The sequence below is a fragment of the Neovison vison genome, chromosome 7, assembly GCF_020171115.1.
Source record: "Neovison vison isolate M4711 chromosome 7, ASM_NN_V1, whole genome shotgun sequence".
Taxonomy (NCBI): Eukaryota; Metazoa; Chordata; class Mammalia; order Carnivora; family Mustelidae; genus Neogale; species Neogale vison.
This window is the reverse complement of record NC_058097.1, coordinates 45862577-45880935: the sequence shown is the minus strand read 5'-3', so window position 1 is coordinate 45880935 and position 18359 is coordinate 45862577. Positions and strand designations below refer to the sequence as shown.

General features: G+C 44.3%; 1 protein-coding gene and 1 non-coding gene across 2 annotated transcripts; both read right to left on the bottom strand.

Annotated features, from left to right (window-relative positions):
• Positions 1–1396: 1396 nt before the first annotated feature.
• LOC122913843 (V-set and transmembrane domain-containing protein 1-like) lies at positions 1397–16142 on the bottom strand. The gene is made up of 6 exons (XM_044260482.1): positions 16109–16142; positions 10958–10993; positions 10547–10831; positions 1910–2002; positions 1635–1662; positions 1397–1496 (listed from the first exon to the last, which is right to left on the bottom strand). Exons 1-6 carry the CDS (start codon positions 16140–16142, stop codon positions 1448–1450), a joined length of 525 nt encoding a protein of 174 aa, XP_044116417.1. The 3' UTR covers positions 1397–1447.
• TRNAK-CUU lies at positions 8539–8611 on the bottom strand. The gene has a single exon. It is a non-coding gene; the product is annotated as a tRNA-Lys (tRNA).
• Positions 16143–18359: the final 2217 nt, after the last annotated feature.

Sequence of the window (18359 nt, the reverse complement as noted above, 5' to 3'; positions counted from 1 at the left end):
GGAGAGTTTACAGGAATGGGACGATGGACAGTCTCCTGTATCTGGCTCTTTTCATAACTTAGCTAAATGGTTTTACAGTGTATTCATTTAGCACATGGATCTTTCACTAGTTTCTTCCCTTTTTGTTGTTGTTGTTGTTGAACAGAATTTCATTGTATGGTGAGGTACCCCACCATAATATCATGTTATTATAATATTGTTATTATCAACAAGTTGCTAATCAATGTCATTTACCCAACATTTAACATAGACTAGATTTGTTCATTGATGGTTCATTTGTGAACCTGTGAACTATGTTTTTCTATACCTTTTAAAAAATACATATGTATCTCAATGAACGCCACAGGCGTAGATATTTTTCAAGTACAACAGCGAACAGTTTGCACCTTTTGCTAATGCCCCTTTTTACATGCTTTGGCATACAGAATGGACCAAGGAACCTCTGTGTCCTATAGAAAAATGTACAAATGTCATCTGATAGTTGCTCTTAGAGGTAATGATAGTTAATGTTAAAGGACAAATAAGCAGTTTTTTAAACAGAGAAAATTGATTATGTACATCGATTAACATTTGTTAATCACTGCTTTCATGTCATCCATCTGATGTTTTAAAACTTGCCAGGAATTCCAGCAAACCCTTTATGTTTAGTGTGTCACTGGATTCACACAGGCCTTTTCATGGGGGATTTTGATCCCCATTAGATAAGGGAGGGAATAAAGCGTCCGAATCACAGGGGTTTCACGAGTTGTCTCAGACCATACTGGCGGTAAACAGTAGCCATGGGGAGTTGGAACCCAGCTACTGTGGGATACAAAGCAGGTGTTTCTTTGTTGAATTATTGAGATAAAATTAACATATAACATTGTATGTGGTTAAGGGGGACCATGGGTTGATTTGATACATTTATATATTGCAGCGTGATGTCAGCTAACATCTCCATCCTGCTGCATAATTACCATTTCTTTTTTGCAGTGAGAACAATTAAGACCCAGTCTCTTAGCAACTCTGAGGTTTATAATACAGCGTTGTGAGCTATAGTCACGGTGTTGTGGGTCACATCTCCATGACTTAACTTATCTACTAGTTGCAAGACTGTATCCTTTGGGCAATATCTCCCCAGTTCTCCCACCCGGGGTAACCACCATTCTACCCTCTGTTTTGATGAGTTTGGTCAAGGCACATGCTTTTTAAATACAATGTCAATTGGCCTCTTGTCAGTCGCGTGAACTGAGGACATCCAACTAACCAGAATGTGGGCTAAACCAGGAGGCAGATGGGGTCAGCTTATGGTGCTAAGTGACCTAGTGGGAAGAACTCACCGAGATAGATATCCTCTCCAGGTTGGATAAATCTGCATGTGAGTGAATGGAAAAAAAAAAAGTCAGGTCTCGGATTGCAGGAGTGAGACTTACTCTTCCCATCCCACGATTCCCTTGTGGTTTCTCTCTTACCACTCACCTGTAGCCTCCTGCTTGGGAAATTCAGAATGGCTGATTCTAAGAGACAGAAACACATTAGGGATCTGAAGACTGAGGGAGAGGACAGGGCTTTGGAGAGAAGAGGCATGGGAATCACAGAAGTGCAAACAGGGTTCTGGAGAAGGGAGGAACATAAAATTCGTCAAGTATATCTACCTCTTGGTGGAATCTCCATGTGACGAACCTACAAAACAACAACAACAAAAAAAAAAAAAATGGGGAGGGATTTGTATAATGAGAAAATCCATCACTTCATTCCCCTTCCCCAGTGTTTAAAACCAGGGCTCCCCGGAGTGCCTGAGTTGCTCAGTCAGTTAAGTGTCTGGCTCTTGATCTCAGGTCCATGAGTTGAAGCCCTGCATTGGGCCCCATGCTGGGTGTGAAGTCTGTTTATTAAACAAGCAAACAAACCAGTGCTTCCCTGAACTCACCATGCTGGGTGCATCTGTTGATGAAGAAGACAGCGAGGAAGAGGATGGAAATGGAAAGGCAGCTGAAGGTGGCAGCAAAGATCAATCTGTTGGCTGGTGGGAGAGGAGCAGGTCATAGAATCAGTTTGGCCCCTGAAACACCTGATCGAGTTCAGCCCCGCAGGTGCGAGGAGTCAGATACCCTGGCTTCCAGAACTTGCTGCTACCACTTCTGAGCTGGGATTTCCAACGACTATGGGAATTTTCTTAATCTCTCTGACTTTTCATTTCCCTCTTCAAAGTGAGGATAAGAACAGTAGCCATTGGACTGGATAGCAGGGGGTTAACTGGGTGGGCACTCGCAGAGAGGGCCTCGCCCAAGGGAATTCCATAATAAACCTTTCAGCCATATCAATAATTCTGATTATTTATGGTGAGCCTCTCTGTGGTAGGGGCTTCACACGTTCTTCTCATCTTGACAGGAAGCACATGAGATGGTGGGAATGCAAGCTGGTACAGCCACTTTGAAAAACAGTGTGGAGGTTCCTCAAGAAGTTAAAAATAGAGCTACCTTAACAACCCAGCAATTGCACTACTGGGTATTTACCCCAAAGATACAGATGTATTGAAAAGAAGGGGCACCTGCACCCCAATGTTCATAACAACAGTGTCCGCAATAACCAAACTGTGGAAGGAGCCCAGATGCCCTCAACAGATGAACGGATAAAGAAGATGTGGTCTATATATACACAATGGGATATTACTCAGTCATCAAAAAAATGAAATCTTGTCATTTGCAATGATGTAGATGGAACTAGAGGGTATTATGCTGAGCGAAATAAGTCAATCAGAGAAAGACAATTATTGTATGATCTCACTGATATGTGGAATTCAGGAAGTAAAATAGGGGAGCATAGGGGAAGAGAGGAAAAAACGAAACAAGATGAAATCAGAGAGGGAGGCAAACCTTAAGAGACTCTTAACTCTAGAAAACAAACTGAAGGTTGCTGGAGGGCAACTGGGTGGGGGGATGGGGTAACTGGGTGATGGGCATTAAGGAGGGCACGTGATGGAATGAGCACTGGGTGTTATATAAGACTGATGAATGAATCCCTGACCTTTACCTCTGAAACCAATAATACATTACACGTTAATTACTTGAATTTATACAAAATAACATTAAATTTTAGAAAGAGAGAAACATACAAGGTAGTTTTATTGTTCCCATTTCATTCTAACCTGAACAAAGTATGCAGAAGTTAAGGGAATTGCTCGGACTCCACAGCTGGGATGGGTAGCTCCGTGCTGGCCTCTGGGTGTGGAAACACTAGAGAAGTGACCTCACGCTCTGGGGAGACGTACGTTTACCCCCATCACTGCGACACCGCAGAGAGAACAATAAGTCCCATCCCAGAGGAATGAAAATCCACACTCAAGAGTTCAAGAGTTAAATGGTATTTGTACTGGGGTATTATTCAGCCATGAAAAAAGTAGAAAATCCTGCTGTCTGCAACAGTGCAGATGCATTATGCTGAGGAGATGAGCCAAACGAAAGCAAATACTACCTGATTAGATTCTACTTATGTGAGGAATCTGAAACAAAGAAAAAAAAATCTTTCGGTTGAACTTGTAGAAGCAGAGAGTAGAGTGGTGGTTGCCAGGGGCCAAGGAGGGTAGCAGGTGGGGAGGTGGGAAGAGGCTGGTAAAAGGCTACCAGTGAACAGAGGAGTAGGTCCTGGAGATGAGACCATCACGTGCACACTTTGGTCAGTTATGCCTCCAGAAGGGAGAAGGAGAAGGGCGGGGTGAGAACACGGAACTTGAAGAGCTGAGTAGTGATGGAAAGCGCTGGCTTCAAAGCAGAGTCTAAAATCTGACTCAATGTGTAGGAATGAGATTGTAGTGATAATGATTATTTTCTCCCCCCATATCCCACCCACACCTGTCTCCCTCTGTCACAGAGGATGCCAGCGCTCCTCCACTCCCTTTGCCATTTTTATGCTCTCTGGATCATGGTTTCTTTCACTTTCCAATGTGAACATTTGCATCTCGTTGTTGGGAGACTGCCAGGAAGGACCCCAAATGCCTCGGGATCTCTGTATCCCAGGGACACCTCTTTCCCAGGACTGCCTGAACCCCCTAGCCCAGCACAGTGCAAAAGACACCAGGGAGGGACATGGATATCGCACTCTTGCTCAGTCCTTTTCTTCTCAGCTCTCCTTCCCCGGCACCTTCTACACTGTCACTTTCACATCAATACTTGTTTGAATCTTTTGGTGGCACTGAATCCAAGAGACCCTCAAAGCAGCAAACTATTAGTGCCTCTCGGGGAGCCTAAGAAAGCAGGGTGGGAACAGCTGCTCCAGACATCAGCTCTGCTTACCGTTCATCTGGCCTTGGGCTTCTCTCCCACAGCCCCTCACTAGAAGGAAGAAGTAAACCATCACAAGACTTTCCCCTTCCTACAGCGTCACAACCCACTGATCTGCATTCACCCTGAGACATCCATGTTTCCTGGCCAAATTTCCCATCACTCTTTACAAACTGCTAGAATAAATTAGCAAGGGTCTCTGGTGTCGCCATGAAGGAATCACAGGGAGCGGTGGGATAAAGCTTGCCACGGGTGTAAATGAGGCCTCAGGCAGCAGAGAGGAAGCCAGGCCTTATGTGCACATATGTGACCCTCTGTATGGGCTGGGAGCATCCTATCTGTGCTTAAAGACTTTATTCCATTTAAAATTGCTGCGGTATAAATTTGAGCTCAGAAAGTACATCTCAAGAAATGATCTACACACCCACTAAGATGTCTATAATAAAATGAAAGGAAAATAAGTGCTGGCAAGGATGTGGAGATATTGGATCCCACATGTATTACTGGTGGGAATGTAAATTGGTGCGGCCACATTGGAAAACAATTTGGCAGTTTCTCGAGAAGTTAAACATAGAGTCACCATATGTCTCAGCAATTCTACTCCTAGGTAGATATCCAAGAACCCTGGAAGCAGGAACTCAAACAGGTGCTTGCTCCCCCACCCCCAGAGGTCATAGTAGCCTTAATTGTGATACCCGAGAGGTATGAACCACCCAAATGTCCATCTTTGGGAAAGGAATGGGGAGAGACTGCTGAGGGGGAAGGAGAGTCTGTTTGGGGGGGATGAGAATGTTCTGGAATGATAGAGTGGCGTTGGTTGCACAACCTTGTGAATGTGCCAAATGCCACCAAATTGTGTACTTTTTTAAAAGGCTGGGTTTATGGGATGTGAATTACAAATCAATACAAAAGAAAGAAAATAAGTAATGCGAGAGCCAAAAAGAAGAATGTTCCTCTTCCTCTTTCCCCTCTCACCCATCACTAGACTTCCCGCCTTATTTCTGGTACTTCCGCGGTCCTTGACTCAATCCGATTTCAGATTTCTCCCAGAAAACATTCCTGGTGTGACTTACGTTCATAAGGCTGGAGTAGAGCTCATTCCCTAAGTCTGCTAATACCGAATGAAAACATTTTCAAAGGCTATTACTTATTTTGCAAGGACATTTTGGGAGATACCTTAAAAAAAAAACAAAACAGGGACGCCTGGGTGGCTCACTTGGTTAAGCAGCTGCCTTCGGCTCAGGTCATGATCCCAGCGTCCTGGGATCGAGTCCCACATCGGGCTCCTTGCTCGGCAGGGAGCCTGCTTCTCCCTCTGCCTCTGCCTGCCTCTCTTTCTGCCTGTGCTCGCTCTCTCTCCCTCTCTCTCTGACAAATAAATAAATAAAATCTTTAAAAAACAAAACAAAACAAAAAACAACGTTGTTCTGGCATAGACTCTAATGACAGTCTTGGACAATTTTGGCTCGTTGGAGTAGATTACAGGGAGGTTATGAGTTGCAAAAATTAAGGATGAGTAAGCAACTAGATGCCAACTTACATTATATATTTGGCCATTAAAATCTGGATGAGCTGTTTTCATCCAAAGATGTCAAAAGTTCTAACTTTTACAAACATCTCCAAGGATAGACTCTTAGTCAACTCCTCATGGAAAAGCAACATCAGAGAAAAATAACTTAATATTCACCTGTTTTTGAGAACTCTAAAGTTTTAGCAAATCCTTGATCACACACATTCCCAAAGCACCTGGGCTCCATGGGTCCCCATCCTGTTGCCCAAACCGGACACACAAGCTCATCCCCAATCTTCACAAGACTCCACCATGGTGTTTCACTACGTAAAAAGACAAAAGACACACCTCTAACTGTTTTACTCATCGGCTTCTCCTTAACCCACGAGGAGCTTGGGGGTCAGCTTCCCAGAAAGGCAGTCATCTTCCCTATCACAATGAGAAACCAAGCATCAAAGTTCTTCTGTGCCTTTTAACCAAAGGGAACTGCCTGCCTCATGTGGTGGATAAAAATTGGAAAAATATCTCTCAGACTATCTTACCATTTTTTCCTTCCATAGCTCCATGTCCATCGTGGACATCTAGAAAACAAGATGCAGGGGGGAAAAAGTCAGTGATTGAGTGGAAATCTTGGGGACATAGGTCCTCTTATTCTGCTTATGGACTCTAAGCCCCCTTTGGGAAGTGGAAAATGTCTTTCCCATTTCCCTTCCCCATTTCCCATTTCCCATTTTCCCCTTGGGATGCTCACTGGGTCCCCAAACCTGGGCCATAACATTAGATGGCCCTTTTTAAAAAAAAAATATTGTATTTATTTATTTATTTGAGGGGTGGGGAGAGGTAGAGGAAGAGAACCTCAAGCAAACTCCATGCTGAGCACAGAGCCTGACATGGGGCTTGATCTCACGATGCTGAGATCATGACCTGAGTCAAAATCAAGAGTCAGATGCTCAATGACTGAGCCACCCAGGCACCCCCAGATGGCTCTTTTTAGTACTCCTGAGTTTCACCTTATTTTTATCATATTATGTTTAATAACAAAACATTTATAAGTGATCTCACTAATTTTACCCCTTCCAGTCCTATTCCTTGCCAGTCTTCCCTACCCTAGGAAGGAGCACCACCATTTTACAAATATTTTCTCCCATTTGGTAGGTTGTCTCCTCATCTTGCTGACTGTTTCTTTTGCTGTGTGGAAGCTTTTGGCCTGATGCAATCCCACTTGTTTATTTTTGCATTCGTTTTCTCATCGTTTATGGGTCATATAAAAAAAAATCATTGCCAAGGTTGTGTAAAGAAGTTCTTCCCATTTTCCCATTTTCTTCTTGGGGTTTTATGTCTTGGGGTCCTATGTTTAAGTCTTTAATACATTTTGAGTTAATTTTTGTGAGTGGCGCAAGATGAGGGTCCAGGTTCATCCTCTGCATGCGGTTATTCCATTTTCCAACATCATTTGTTGGCTCTTGATTCCATTCCATTGATATATGTGTCTATTTTTATGCCAATGTCACACCATTTGGATTACTATAGCTTTTTAAAAAATATTGTTTTATGCACTTCTGTTATTTTCATAGTTTATATAATGGCTATTCAGTAGCCTAGAATCCTTGCTATCATATGACAGTTTTTAAAAAAGATTTTAGGGGCGCCTGGGTGGTTCAGTGGGTTAAAGCCTCTGCTTTCGCTCAGGTCATGATCCCAGGGTCCTGGGATCGAGCCCCGCATCAGGCTCTCTGCTCTGCGGGGAGTCTGCTTCCTCCTCTCTCTCTCTGCCTGCCTCTCTGCCTACTTGTGATCTCTGTCTGTCAAATAAATTTTTTTTAAAAATTTAAAAAAGATTTTATTTATTTATTTGACAGAGAGACAGAGAGATCACAGTAGTCAGAAAGAGAGGGGGAAGCAGGCTCCCCACTGAGCAGAGAGCCCAATGCGGGGCTCGATCCCAGGACCGTGAGATCATGATCTGAGCCGAAGGCAGAGGCTTAACTCTCTGAGCCACCCAGGCACCCCCATAGCTTTGTAGTATAGTTTGAAATCAGTATTACAGTAGCCCCAGCTTTATTCTTCTTTCTCAGTATTGCTTTGGCTATTCAGGATCTAACAGGTCTTTTGATAGAGTCTTTAGGATTTTCCAGGTATAACATTATATCATCTACAAATAAAGACAGTTGTCCCTCTTCCTTTCCAGTTTGGATGCCTTTTATTTCCTTGTTTTGCCTGATTGCTCAGGCAAGGACCTCCAGTACTATGTTGACTAGGAGAGATAGGAGTGGACATCCTCGTCCTGTTTCTGTTCTCAGAGGAAATATTTTGACCTTTCACCTTCGAGTACGATGCTAGCTGTGGGTTTGTTGTGTATGTCTTGTCATGCTGAGATGCATTGCTTTTATTCCTGATTTGTGGAGAGATTCTAATCTTGAAAGGACATTGTGTTTTGTCAAATGCTTTTTCTGCCTCTATTAAGATGATCATAGTCTTTTTGTCTTTCATTCATTAACATAGTCTATGACATTTACTGATTGTGTATGTTGAACCATCCTTGCACCCCAAAAATAAATCCCGATTAACCATAATGTAAGATCTTCTTAATGTGCTGTTGAATTTGGCTGCTAAGGTTTTGTTGAGAATTTTTGCCTCTGTGTCCAGGAGGGACATTGCTCTGTAGGTTTCTCCCAGTGTCACTATCTGGCTTTGATATAGGTAATGCTGGTCTCATGGAATGAATGTAGGAATGTTCCCACATCTTCAATTTTTTTTAAGTAGGCTCCACACCCAACATGAGGCTTGAACTCATGACTCTGAGATCAAGAGTCACATGCTCTACCAGCTGAGCCAGCCAGGTACCCCCACATCTTCCATTTTTAGTAAGACTTCGAGAAGGATTGGCATTATTTCTTCTTTAAATGCCTGGTGGAAAGCACCAGTGAAACCATCTGGTCACTTTTCTTCATTAGGTAGGAGGTTTTTGATTATTGAGGCAATCTCCTTATCTGTTATTGATCTATTCAGATTTTCTATTTCTTCATGATTCAGTCTTGGCTTATAGACTTCTACAAAGATTCTCTTTCCCATAGGTGATTGCCCAAGTCTTCAGGTGCTTCTAGGCCATGGCCAACAGGACCTGGAATTAATTTACAGTCTCCCTCAGGTTCCACAGCTGGTACGGAGATCTGTCTGCCTATTACTCAATGCACAGGTGGGTGAGACTCCTCTCGGGTCCCTTGCTTTGTGGTGCCAGATCCCACAACTCCCACAAAGGCACTTTTGTTTGTGGGTGGATGCCAAATTTCTGTTGTTGAAGTGAGGGGTTAAAAATGAGGGATGTCCGGGCTCTCTGCTCAGCAGGGAGCCTGCTTCCTCCTCTCTCTCTCTCTGCCTGCCTCTCTGTCTGTTTGTAATCTCTGTCTGTTAAATAAACAAAATCTTTAAAAAAAAAATGAGGGATGTCTTATGCCGTCCTGATAGTTTGGATTTTTCTTGTTTTCTCAACTTGTAGTGACTCTGGGAGTTCTGTTTTCAGCAGAACAATAACAATACAATTGGGTCTGTTGTATGCAATCAGACATCAGAGTCTCATGCTGTGACCTGGAGTCATCTCAGGGTCTATGTTGAGTAAGAGGGAAGGTTTAGGACTGATCCTGAAGAGGCCAAAGCAGCATGGGTGAAGGGAAGGACCAGGGATTCCTCTTTTCCAATGAACCTGGGGATATTCTTACCCATCTTTCTATTAACCATAGATTTTATTTTCTGAATTTGACACTTTGATATCTTGGGACATTGTTGACCCTGCAGAGATCCCCCACCGAGGGTATCCACTTCCCCAAGCACACCCCTCAGGTGCAAACCAAACATTCCAGAGCTCATACTGCCAGCCACCTCCTCTATGGCTCTCACACTCTGGGTTGATATTCCCTGTTAGATACCAGACAATCAGGGACAACCTCTGTACACCAGGGACAATCTTAAGTCTGTTCCTTCCCACACAAACCTCAGTAAAGACTCTTGCCCAGTCTTCCTCCTCCCTCTGTTTCTTGACTGTCTTTGGTGCTTCTCTATGTGGTCCTGCATGGCATTGCTATACCCCTTTTCTTGGGAACTCTAATAGACTATCTTTCTCTCTCTTAAAGATTTTATTTATTTATTTGAGAACAAGAATGTGAGAGAGAGCACAAGCAGGGAGCAGGGTGGGGCAGAGCTAGAGGGAGAAGCAGGCTCCCCCCGGGGACAATCTGAGCTGAAAACAGACACTTAACCAACTAAGCCATCCAGGTGCCCCCAAACTATCTTTTTCTCAATGACAATCATCTCTTCATCTTTGGCCATACTCTACCTCAAATTTTCTATTCATACCTATATTCTTTTTTAAAGTTTTTATTTATTTATTTGACAGAGAGAAGGAGAGCACAAGCAGGGGGAGCAGCAGAGGAAGAGGGAGAGGCATGCTTCCTACTGAGCAGGGAGCCTGCCATGGGACATGATCCTAGGACCCCAGGATCAAGCTGAAGGCAGATGATCCAAGCTGAAGGCAGATGCCTAACCCACTGAGCCATCCAGGTTCCCTAAAACTCTATTCTAAAACACTCCCACATCCACCTTGTTGATCCACACTCCGAATCTCTGATGAGAACCTTTCCCCACACTCACTTCCTATTTCCACCATATTTTACATTCAAGTGGTCACATCTGTCCATTTCCCGGACTTTTCCTTGCCCAGCCAGGTTCCATCACAGCACAGGAATATATGTCTCAAGAGCAAACCTGAGGCAGCCTTTCTCACCTCTGACCTTGAGCTGTAGGTATTCACTCTCCCCTGACCACTCCTGGGAGACCATTGTCTTGTAGGCGCAAAAGTACATCCCAGCATCCTTCGGCTCCAGGTGAGTAAGGAGGAACTCAGCCTTGTGTCCTGTGGACCTCTGCTCCTGCCTGTACCTGGAGTCCTGCAGCTTCCCCAGCATGAATGTCACATTCTGGAAGTGAGACTGGCACCTCAGGGTCACGTTGCCTCTGTATCCCACCACTAAGCTGGACAAGGCACTGAAGGAGGGCTTGGGAAGTGTCTCTGGAAAGAATTCAGAGTTAGTCTGACTCTTCATCATGAGGACCACCAGTGCCCTCCCAGAATTCAGAGCATTAAAGAGAAAATCTGGGTTGCAGGAACAGATAGAGTTTATGCAAGAAAGCTCACCATTCTTTTTCTCATCTTCAAAGCCCAGGCTGAGCCCTGGAAGAGAAACCCTCATGAGACATGGGTTGTATACTCATCTTTGAGTACATATCAGGCAGAGAATGCATGGCTAATTTGTTAGAGATCTATCCTGTTTCTCGGAGGCTCTTCCTTGGATTGATTTTTTATCTTTTGCTTATGTCCCATTGTTTCTCATTCAGGAGTTACGTTTACGTACAAAGTTCCAGCAGCCTTTACCCATTTATGATGTTGCTTTCATGATCAGTCTTTCTTTCACCATCTAGACATCTTTGTACATTTGCCTATTTTTTCTTCTCCTGCTTTCCATGACTGAACTTTTTACCCTTAAATAACACAGTCATTATTTTACTGTCGAGTGTGAGCAGAGGGCTTCCTACCTGATTCAAATGGAGAGAAGTCGCTCTCTCTGACAAGATTCTTCTTTTCGCAAGGAGTTCAAGACATTCACGGTCCTAAATGCTCTTTCTACATGTGACTTTGATCTTCACAAACATCAGGCCCTACCTCTCCTGTGTTCTGTTCTATGTATTTCATTTTGGGATAGGAAGGTCATCCCTTGGTTGAAAATATGGGAAACCTGTCTTGCGGGTCTGTCAAGCAGTGAAGCTAGAATTTCTCTAGATGTGAGAATATCTCAGAATATCTGGCCCTTGCTTAAACTCAGGGGTTAACTCACAACACAGAACCCCCCAAGTTTCACCAAGAAAAAAGGTGCACTGAGTCCAAACTTGCAGTGACTGTGGTGGGATTTATAGGTAGGAAATCATCCTCTGAGTGGTCAGGGAGTCCTAGGTCTCATGTTCCCTTTTTAGTTCTCCCCCAACAAACCGGTTTTTAGACTCATGTTGTGTCAGCTCTGGTATCACCCAATATTCTGCTCAAACAGTGGCCGCCCCTTTTTAAAGTAAGCACACAGATGCCTTTAGTTCATTTTGCCTTATGGAACCCTACTGGAGAATAGACTAGGGTATAAAGGCGAGAGAGAGATTCTCTTTCTTTAACAAATAAAACGATGTGTACTTAAGTTACACAACATGATTTATATGTATATACACACACATACACACACACAATCAAGCCAATTAACACATCCATCAGCTCCTAGAGTGACCCTCCGTGTGTGCGTGCGTGTGTGTCCAGGGTGAGAACACAGAATGATTAACTACAGTCTCCATGCTGTGTGTTGGATTCCTCAGAACTTGTCCCTCTTTCCTAACAAGGGACCACAGTGGATATAGACAAGAAGGACTGTCCACACAGAAGGAACTGTCATTGAGGGGAATGCAGGATAACTGGAAAAAAATACATTTCTCAGGAAAGAAGTACAATGAAAACCCACCAATTACCAAGTGTCTGTCATTCGACGGACTCTTTACAGACTCTGAACACTGACACACTTATACTCTTTAGCAGGTCCTTGGCGGGCCACTGTCATCTACCCTCTACCCATGCTCTGAACAACGTCCAGCCTCATTGGGTGCTACAACTCCCACTGAGACAGGTAGCAGTGGGGACATGAGAAACCACAGCTCCCTAAAAACTTAGGCGATGCTGTGGTTTATGATAAGAAATACACATTTGGTCTTTGTCCTGGTTCCTGGCACACAGCTGCTACTAAAGCTCTTGGAATTTTCTTAACCATTTTTTAAAAAGACTATTTATTTATTTTAGGACTCTGTACACCCAATAAGGGGCTCAAACTCATGACCCCAAGATCAAGAGTCCCATGCTCCTCCTCTTCTTCTTCTTCTTCTTTTCCTTTTTTTTTTTAAAGATTTTATTTATTTATTTTGACAGACAGAGATCACAGGTAGGCAGAGAGGCAGACAGAGAGAGAGGGGGGAAGCAGGCTCCCGGATGAGCAGAGAGCCCGATGCTGGGCTCGATCCCAGGACCCTAAGATCATGACCTGAGCTGAAGGCAGAGGCTTAACCCACTGAGCCACCCAGGCGCCCCTCCCATGCTCTTCTAACTAAATGAACCAGACACCCGCCCTTGGAATTTTCCAATGGTTGGATGCAATATAAGTGTCTTTCATTATGTTATGAAGTGACTTCTGGACCAGACCTAAGGATGAGGACTGGTTGCCAGGGGAACCAACCATAGGATGGCAAGCTTGGAACATTCAATTCCATCTCCTTGACCTCTGGGAATGGAGATGGAATCAATTGCCATTGGCCAATGATTTAATCAATTGTGCTTATGTAATGAAGCCTCTATAAATGCTCAGAAGGATGGGTTCAGGGCACCTGGGTGGCTGAGTTGGTTAAGTGACTACCTTCGGCTCAGGTCATGATCCTGGAGTCCTGGGATCGAGTCCCGCATTGGGCTCTCTGCTTGGCAGGGAGTCTGCTTCTCCCACCGACTTTCCTCCTCTTGTCCTCTCTCTCTCTCATCCTCTCACTTTCAAATAAATAAAAATAAAAATCTTTTAAAAAGGGGGAGGATGGTTTCAGAGGGCTTCCAGGTTGATGAACAGGGGGAGGTGCAGGGAGAGTGGTGTGCCTGGAAAGGACATGGAAACTTGGCGCCCTTTCCCATACCTGGTCCTCCACATCTCTTCCATTTGGTTATCCCTGAGTTATAGCCATTTCTTGTATACTGGCAACCAGTAACTTAAATATTTCTGTGAGTTCTGTGTGCCTCTCTAGCACATTAACCAAACCCAAAGAGGGGGTCCTGGGAATTCCTGATAGATAGCTGACTGATCAGGTGATGACCCAGACTTGCCATTGGCATCTAAAATGGGGAGGAGGGAGTCTTGCGGGACTGAGACCTCACTGACAGGATCTGATGCTAACTCCAGGTAGATAGTATCAGAGCTGAGTTAAATTACAGGACACCCAAATGGTGTTCAAGAATTTCTTGGTGGTGTCTGGGCCCCACCCCCGCACATTGGAACTGGGCACCAGAATCCATCTCCAGATTCCTGTTAAATTATGATTTAACAGGTCCTTTGGACGCATCATCTGGAAAGCTTAAAAATTGTATCTAAAGCATTCTTCAGATTATGTTATACAAAATATTCTCCTATTCTATTGTAGAAAGAAATGTTGGGGTGACACATCATGGATGGACCTTAAAAATATCATTCCTGGGATGCCTGGGTGGCTCAGTCGGTTGGGCCACTGCCTTTGGCTCAGGTCATGATCCTGGGGTTCTGGGATCGAGTCCCTCATTGGGCTTTCTGCTCAGCAGGGAGCCTGCTTCTCTCTCCACCTCTGCCTGCCTCTCTGCCTGCTTGTGCGCTCTCTCTCTCTCTGACAAATAAATAAATAAAATCTTTAAAAAATCATTCCTGGAGAAAGAATCCAGACATGAAAAGTCACATGTATGATTCCATTTACATGATAGGTGCAGAATAGCTCCATTTAGAGAGACAGAAAGTACATGGGTGGCATCCCCCTCCCTCCGCCCCGGGAAGGGGGATGGTGAGTGGCTGCTTTGTGAGTACAGCATTTCCTTTAAGGGTGATGAAAACATTTTTGGTGGTTACATAACATTGTGTCTAAATGTCTAAATGTGTCTAAAATGCCATTTGATTGTCTACTTTAAATGGTTACTCTTAGGTGAATTGTATCACGTTTTAAAAATTTTACGGAAGTTGGGTTCATTTGCCCTCTGTACTAAAGAAGTATAGAGATCGAAATATCAGAAGTCCACCTGAGGTAAGAAGCGGAAATGACTAGTTGTGTTAGTTTAGGCACGAAACCTCCATTAAGTGCAACAGCAAATCTGGCTTCCATAGCAGACTGACCTAGGGATTCAGGGCTGTTAGGGTCTTTTCTCTCAGCTGCCATGTGTCATTCCCTCTGAGTATCGTCATGACAGGACCAGGAGCCTGGAAGCAAGTCTGTAGGCAGGTACAGTCTGGTATCTTTGGGCGGTCACACTGAGAACCAAAATTTATCTGAATCCCAATGCTAATCTGAGAATCTTCCTAAAGAAGTGGACAGCCTTGCTAAGCATTATAGACCCGTCCATGGAATAATGATTTGTTGTGTCCTCCAGAAAGGTAGGTTCAAGCCCTAACCCCCAGCACCTGTGAGTGCGAACTTATTTGGAAACAGCATTATTTGGGAGTAGGCTAGTCCCATAATTCAGTATGACTGGTGTCCCCATAAGAGGTGGGGTGACAGACACGGAGGGAAGATGGCCATGTGAGGACATGAGGGATTGCAGCAAAGCACCTGCAAGAAAGGAACCCAAGGACTGCCTACCATCCCCAGAAGGGAGGAGAGCCTGGAACAGAGTCTCCCTTGGGGCCTTGGAGCCCTCAGAAGGAACCAGCTCTGCTGGAACCTTGACCTTGGACATCTCGCCTCCAGAACTCTGAGAGAATAGATTTCTGTTGTTTTAAGCCATTTGGTGTTTGGTACTTTGGGAAATGACTATGGGCAGGATGAGGTGAGTCTCTCGACTGCCCAACTTATTCTGCCCTGCAGTAGGGGCTCAGGGTATAGCCACACCTAAAGCTCAAAGCATTACCCAAAGGAAGGGCTGTATCTCAAAAGAAGGAGGAAGGAACTGGGGCAGATGACAAGTCTTGATATCCTCTCCACACACCCCTCAGCTCCACCTCACAAAAGAGGAACTGGGAGCTTGGTCAGTGGAACTGCTGGCTCACAGTCTAGAGCTCCTATGAGACCAAGCCAAGATCATAATCACAGGTCTTCCTATTAACAGGCTGAGGTCCCTTTGATTACATCACATTCAAGTTGAGGACAGTTAAAATCAGTAGAGAATGGGGTTGGTCAGAAATTTTTCTTTTCATCCATTGTCCCCAGACGTAGCCCTTCTTTATAATCTTGGTCTGTGCCCAAACCCATAGTTCCACACCCTATGTATCCCACCCTCCTCTGTGCCAACAAACATTCATGGCAAGAGTGGTATTTGGACCAAGCAGGTTTGCAGACTTCATGGGAGCTCTGTATTGCTTAGCTGAGTAAATGAGGATATCGCCCCATGACTCTGAACCTCACTTCCCCAGGTCCCCAGAACAGAGGAGTGTCACACCACAGCCCATGAAACTCTGACAGGTAGCATGTGTCCAGTACACAGAAGATATCATTTCACATCAACCCCCGCTTCACCCACCCAAACCCATCTGTCCTAGTCCTGGAGACTCACCAAGGCAAAGCAGGGACAGGAATTCTGTGAGCATACTGTCCCTTTGACTCAGACCGAGATCCCGTCTTCAGTTTATAGTTCAAAGGAAGAAGGGGAACTGGGCCATCGCGGGTCCCTCCTGCCCACTTTGTCTCCACGTTGTGTGGGTAGAGGTCTTACCCCAACACGCTGGTTCTCCACTGCCTGGTGTACAGTTTCCTTCTCACAACTAAGCCAGGAAACCATCAGTGACAACATCTCCCTCATAAATGTCGTGTGTGTGCCTCCAGCTCCACCCACTCTGAGATCTGTCTATCTCATCTGAAGTCCTGACCAAGACATTTTCTTTAAAAAAATTTGTTTTGGAAAATATTTTAGAGTTACAAATAAAAAAAATATTACAGAGCTCCCACATAACCATCAATCAGCTTTCCCATTGGTAATAGAACTGCTGTATATTATGAAAGCCAGGAAGTTGGCATGGGCACAATACGATGCCTGGGCAAGCACGTGGTAACATCCTGGAAGAACATCCTGCAGGAGTCTTTGGTAAAAGATGGGAACCCACTGCTCCTGAGAGCAGGGTGGTCAACAGGAAAACAGAAATTTTGAGGCTGAGACACTTGTCTTTCTGTAAACCTTGACAAATGGGTCCCACAACATCAGAGTTTTCCTGTGCTTTCTGTTATAGAAGAGAAAGTAAATCAAGGGAAATTGAAAAGCTTCTATTCAACTTTTTTTTCCCAAATGGGAAGAGGGTAATCCCATTTTCCAGGAACAAAGGCGGGAATACTGATGAATTAAGGAAGCAAATTCCTCTCTAGTAGTACAACACTCATCTTTCCTTCCCAGCTACGCATTGCTTCCTGGGTCCATTAAGAACTCTTGTTGGTTAATGATTGCCTCACATAACTGAAAACACGAAGGCAGTGTTCAAGCATGGGTAGATCCAAAGCTTCAAATAATGGTACTGGGAATCTGCCTTTCTCCATGTCTAGGTGCCTCTTTCCACTGTGTAGACTTCACACTCAGGTTGGTTTTCTTCATGTGGTGGGAAGATATCCAAAGGCATCTCCAGGGAGAAATAGGGTGTTAGCACTAACACTTACAATGAAACTCATAAGGCAGACTCAACGGTGTCTTGATCCTGGTTTATATGTCCATTCCTAAATCGATAAATGTAACCAAAGAGATGGATCACACTAATTGGCCTTTCTGGTACGTACGGGCACACCTGCAGCTAGGAGTCTGGATCAGTTTCTTTTTTTTTTTTTAAGATTTTATTTATTTGACAGACAGAGATCACAAGTAGGCAGGGAGGCAGGGAGAGAGAGAGGAGGAAGCAGGCTCCCTGCTGAGCAGAGAGCCCGATGCGGGACTCGATCCCAGGACCCTGGGATCATGACCTGAGCTGAAGGCAGAGGCTTTAACCCACTGAGTCACCCAGGCGCCCCTGGATCAGTTTCATTTAAACACAGAGAGTAAGTGACAAGTGGTCAATGTCCCAGTGAAGACAGTTATTCCAGGATACACTGGATATGAATAGGTAGACATGCAAAAAGTCAGTACTGTCTGTGCGTTTATCTGCCCATCTCAGGCTGTGCCCAGGCAAGACTTTTTCTCCTTCCAAGGACTAATCTATGATTCTTCTCTCCCTTAGCCATGGGTCTTTAACCATGAGATTGCTGAAACCATATGCAGATGCCACAATGTTATTACTATACATCTGTTTTCTAGAATTATTAGGTACCCTTCCTGAAGATATGAGAGGTGTATCTACTGATACACAATGTTACAAGTGTTGAAAAATCCTATACTACATCTCAAAGCAGATGTCAGCACTTCTGATACACAATACCCTAGCAGAGGTAACACACAGCCGAGCCAAAAATGAAAAGTAGATTCTCATACACTCTCTGAGAGGGCAGAGAGGTTAGATTGAAATTATTAGGTTAGATGGAAATTATTGAAGGGACTAAGACTGGAAGAGAAGATAGAGTAAGAAGAGAAGATCCCCAACTCTGGGCCACTACAACTCTGGACCACTATATGTCTATCAAAGACACCTTGTTTGAAGCTCATACAGGCTCCTTGCCTTCTGACTCAACCTCAACCTTGCCCTGCAATTATTTTTTCAGTACAATTCTTCAGAAGTTACGTTTCCGACAAAACGCCAAGGGAAAGTGAGTCCTGATTTTTATTAAGATTTGAAGTCACCAATGTTCCACACTAACTAATAAGAGGGATGTATGTGTGAATGCACTCATGCACA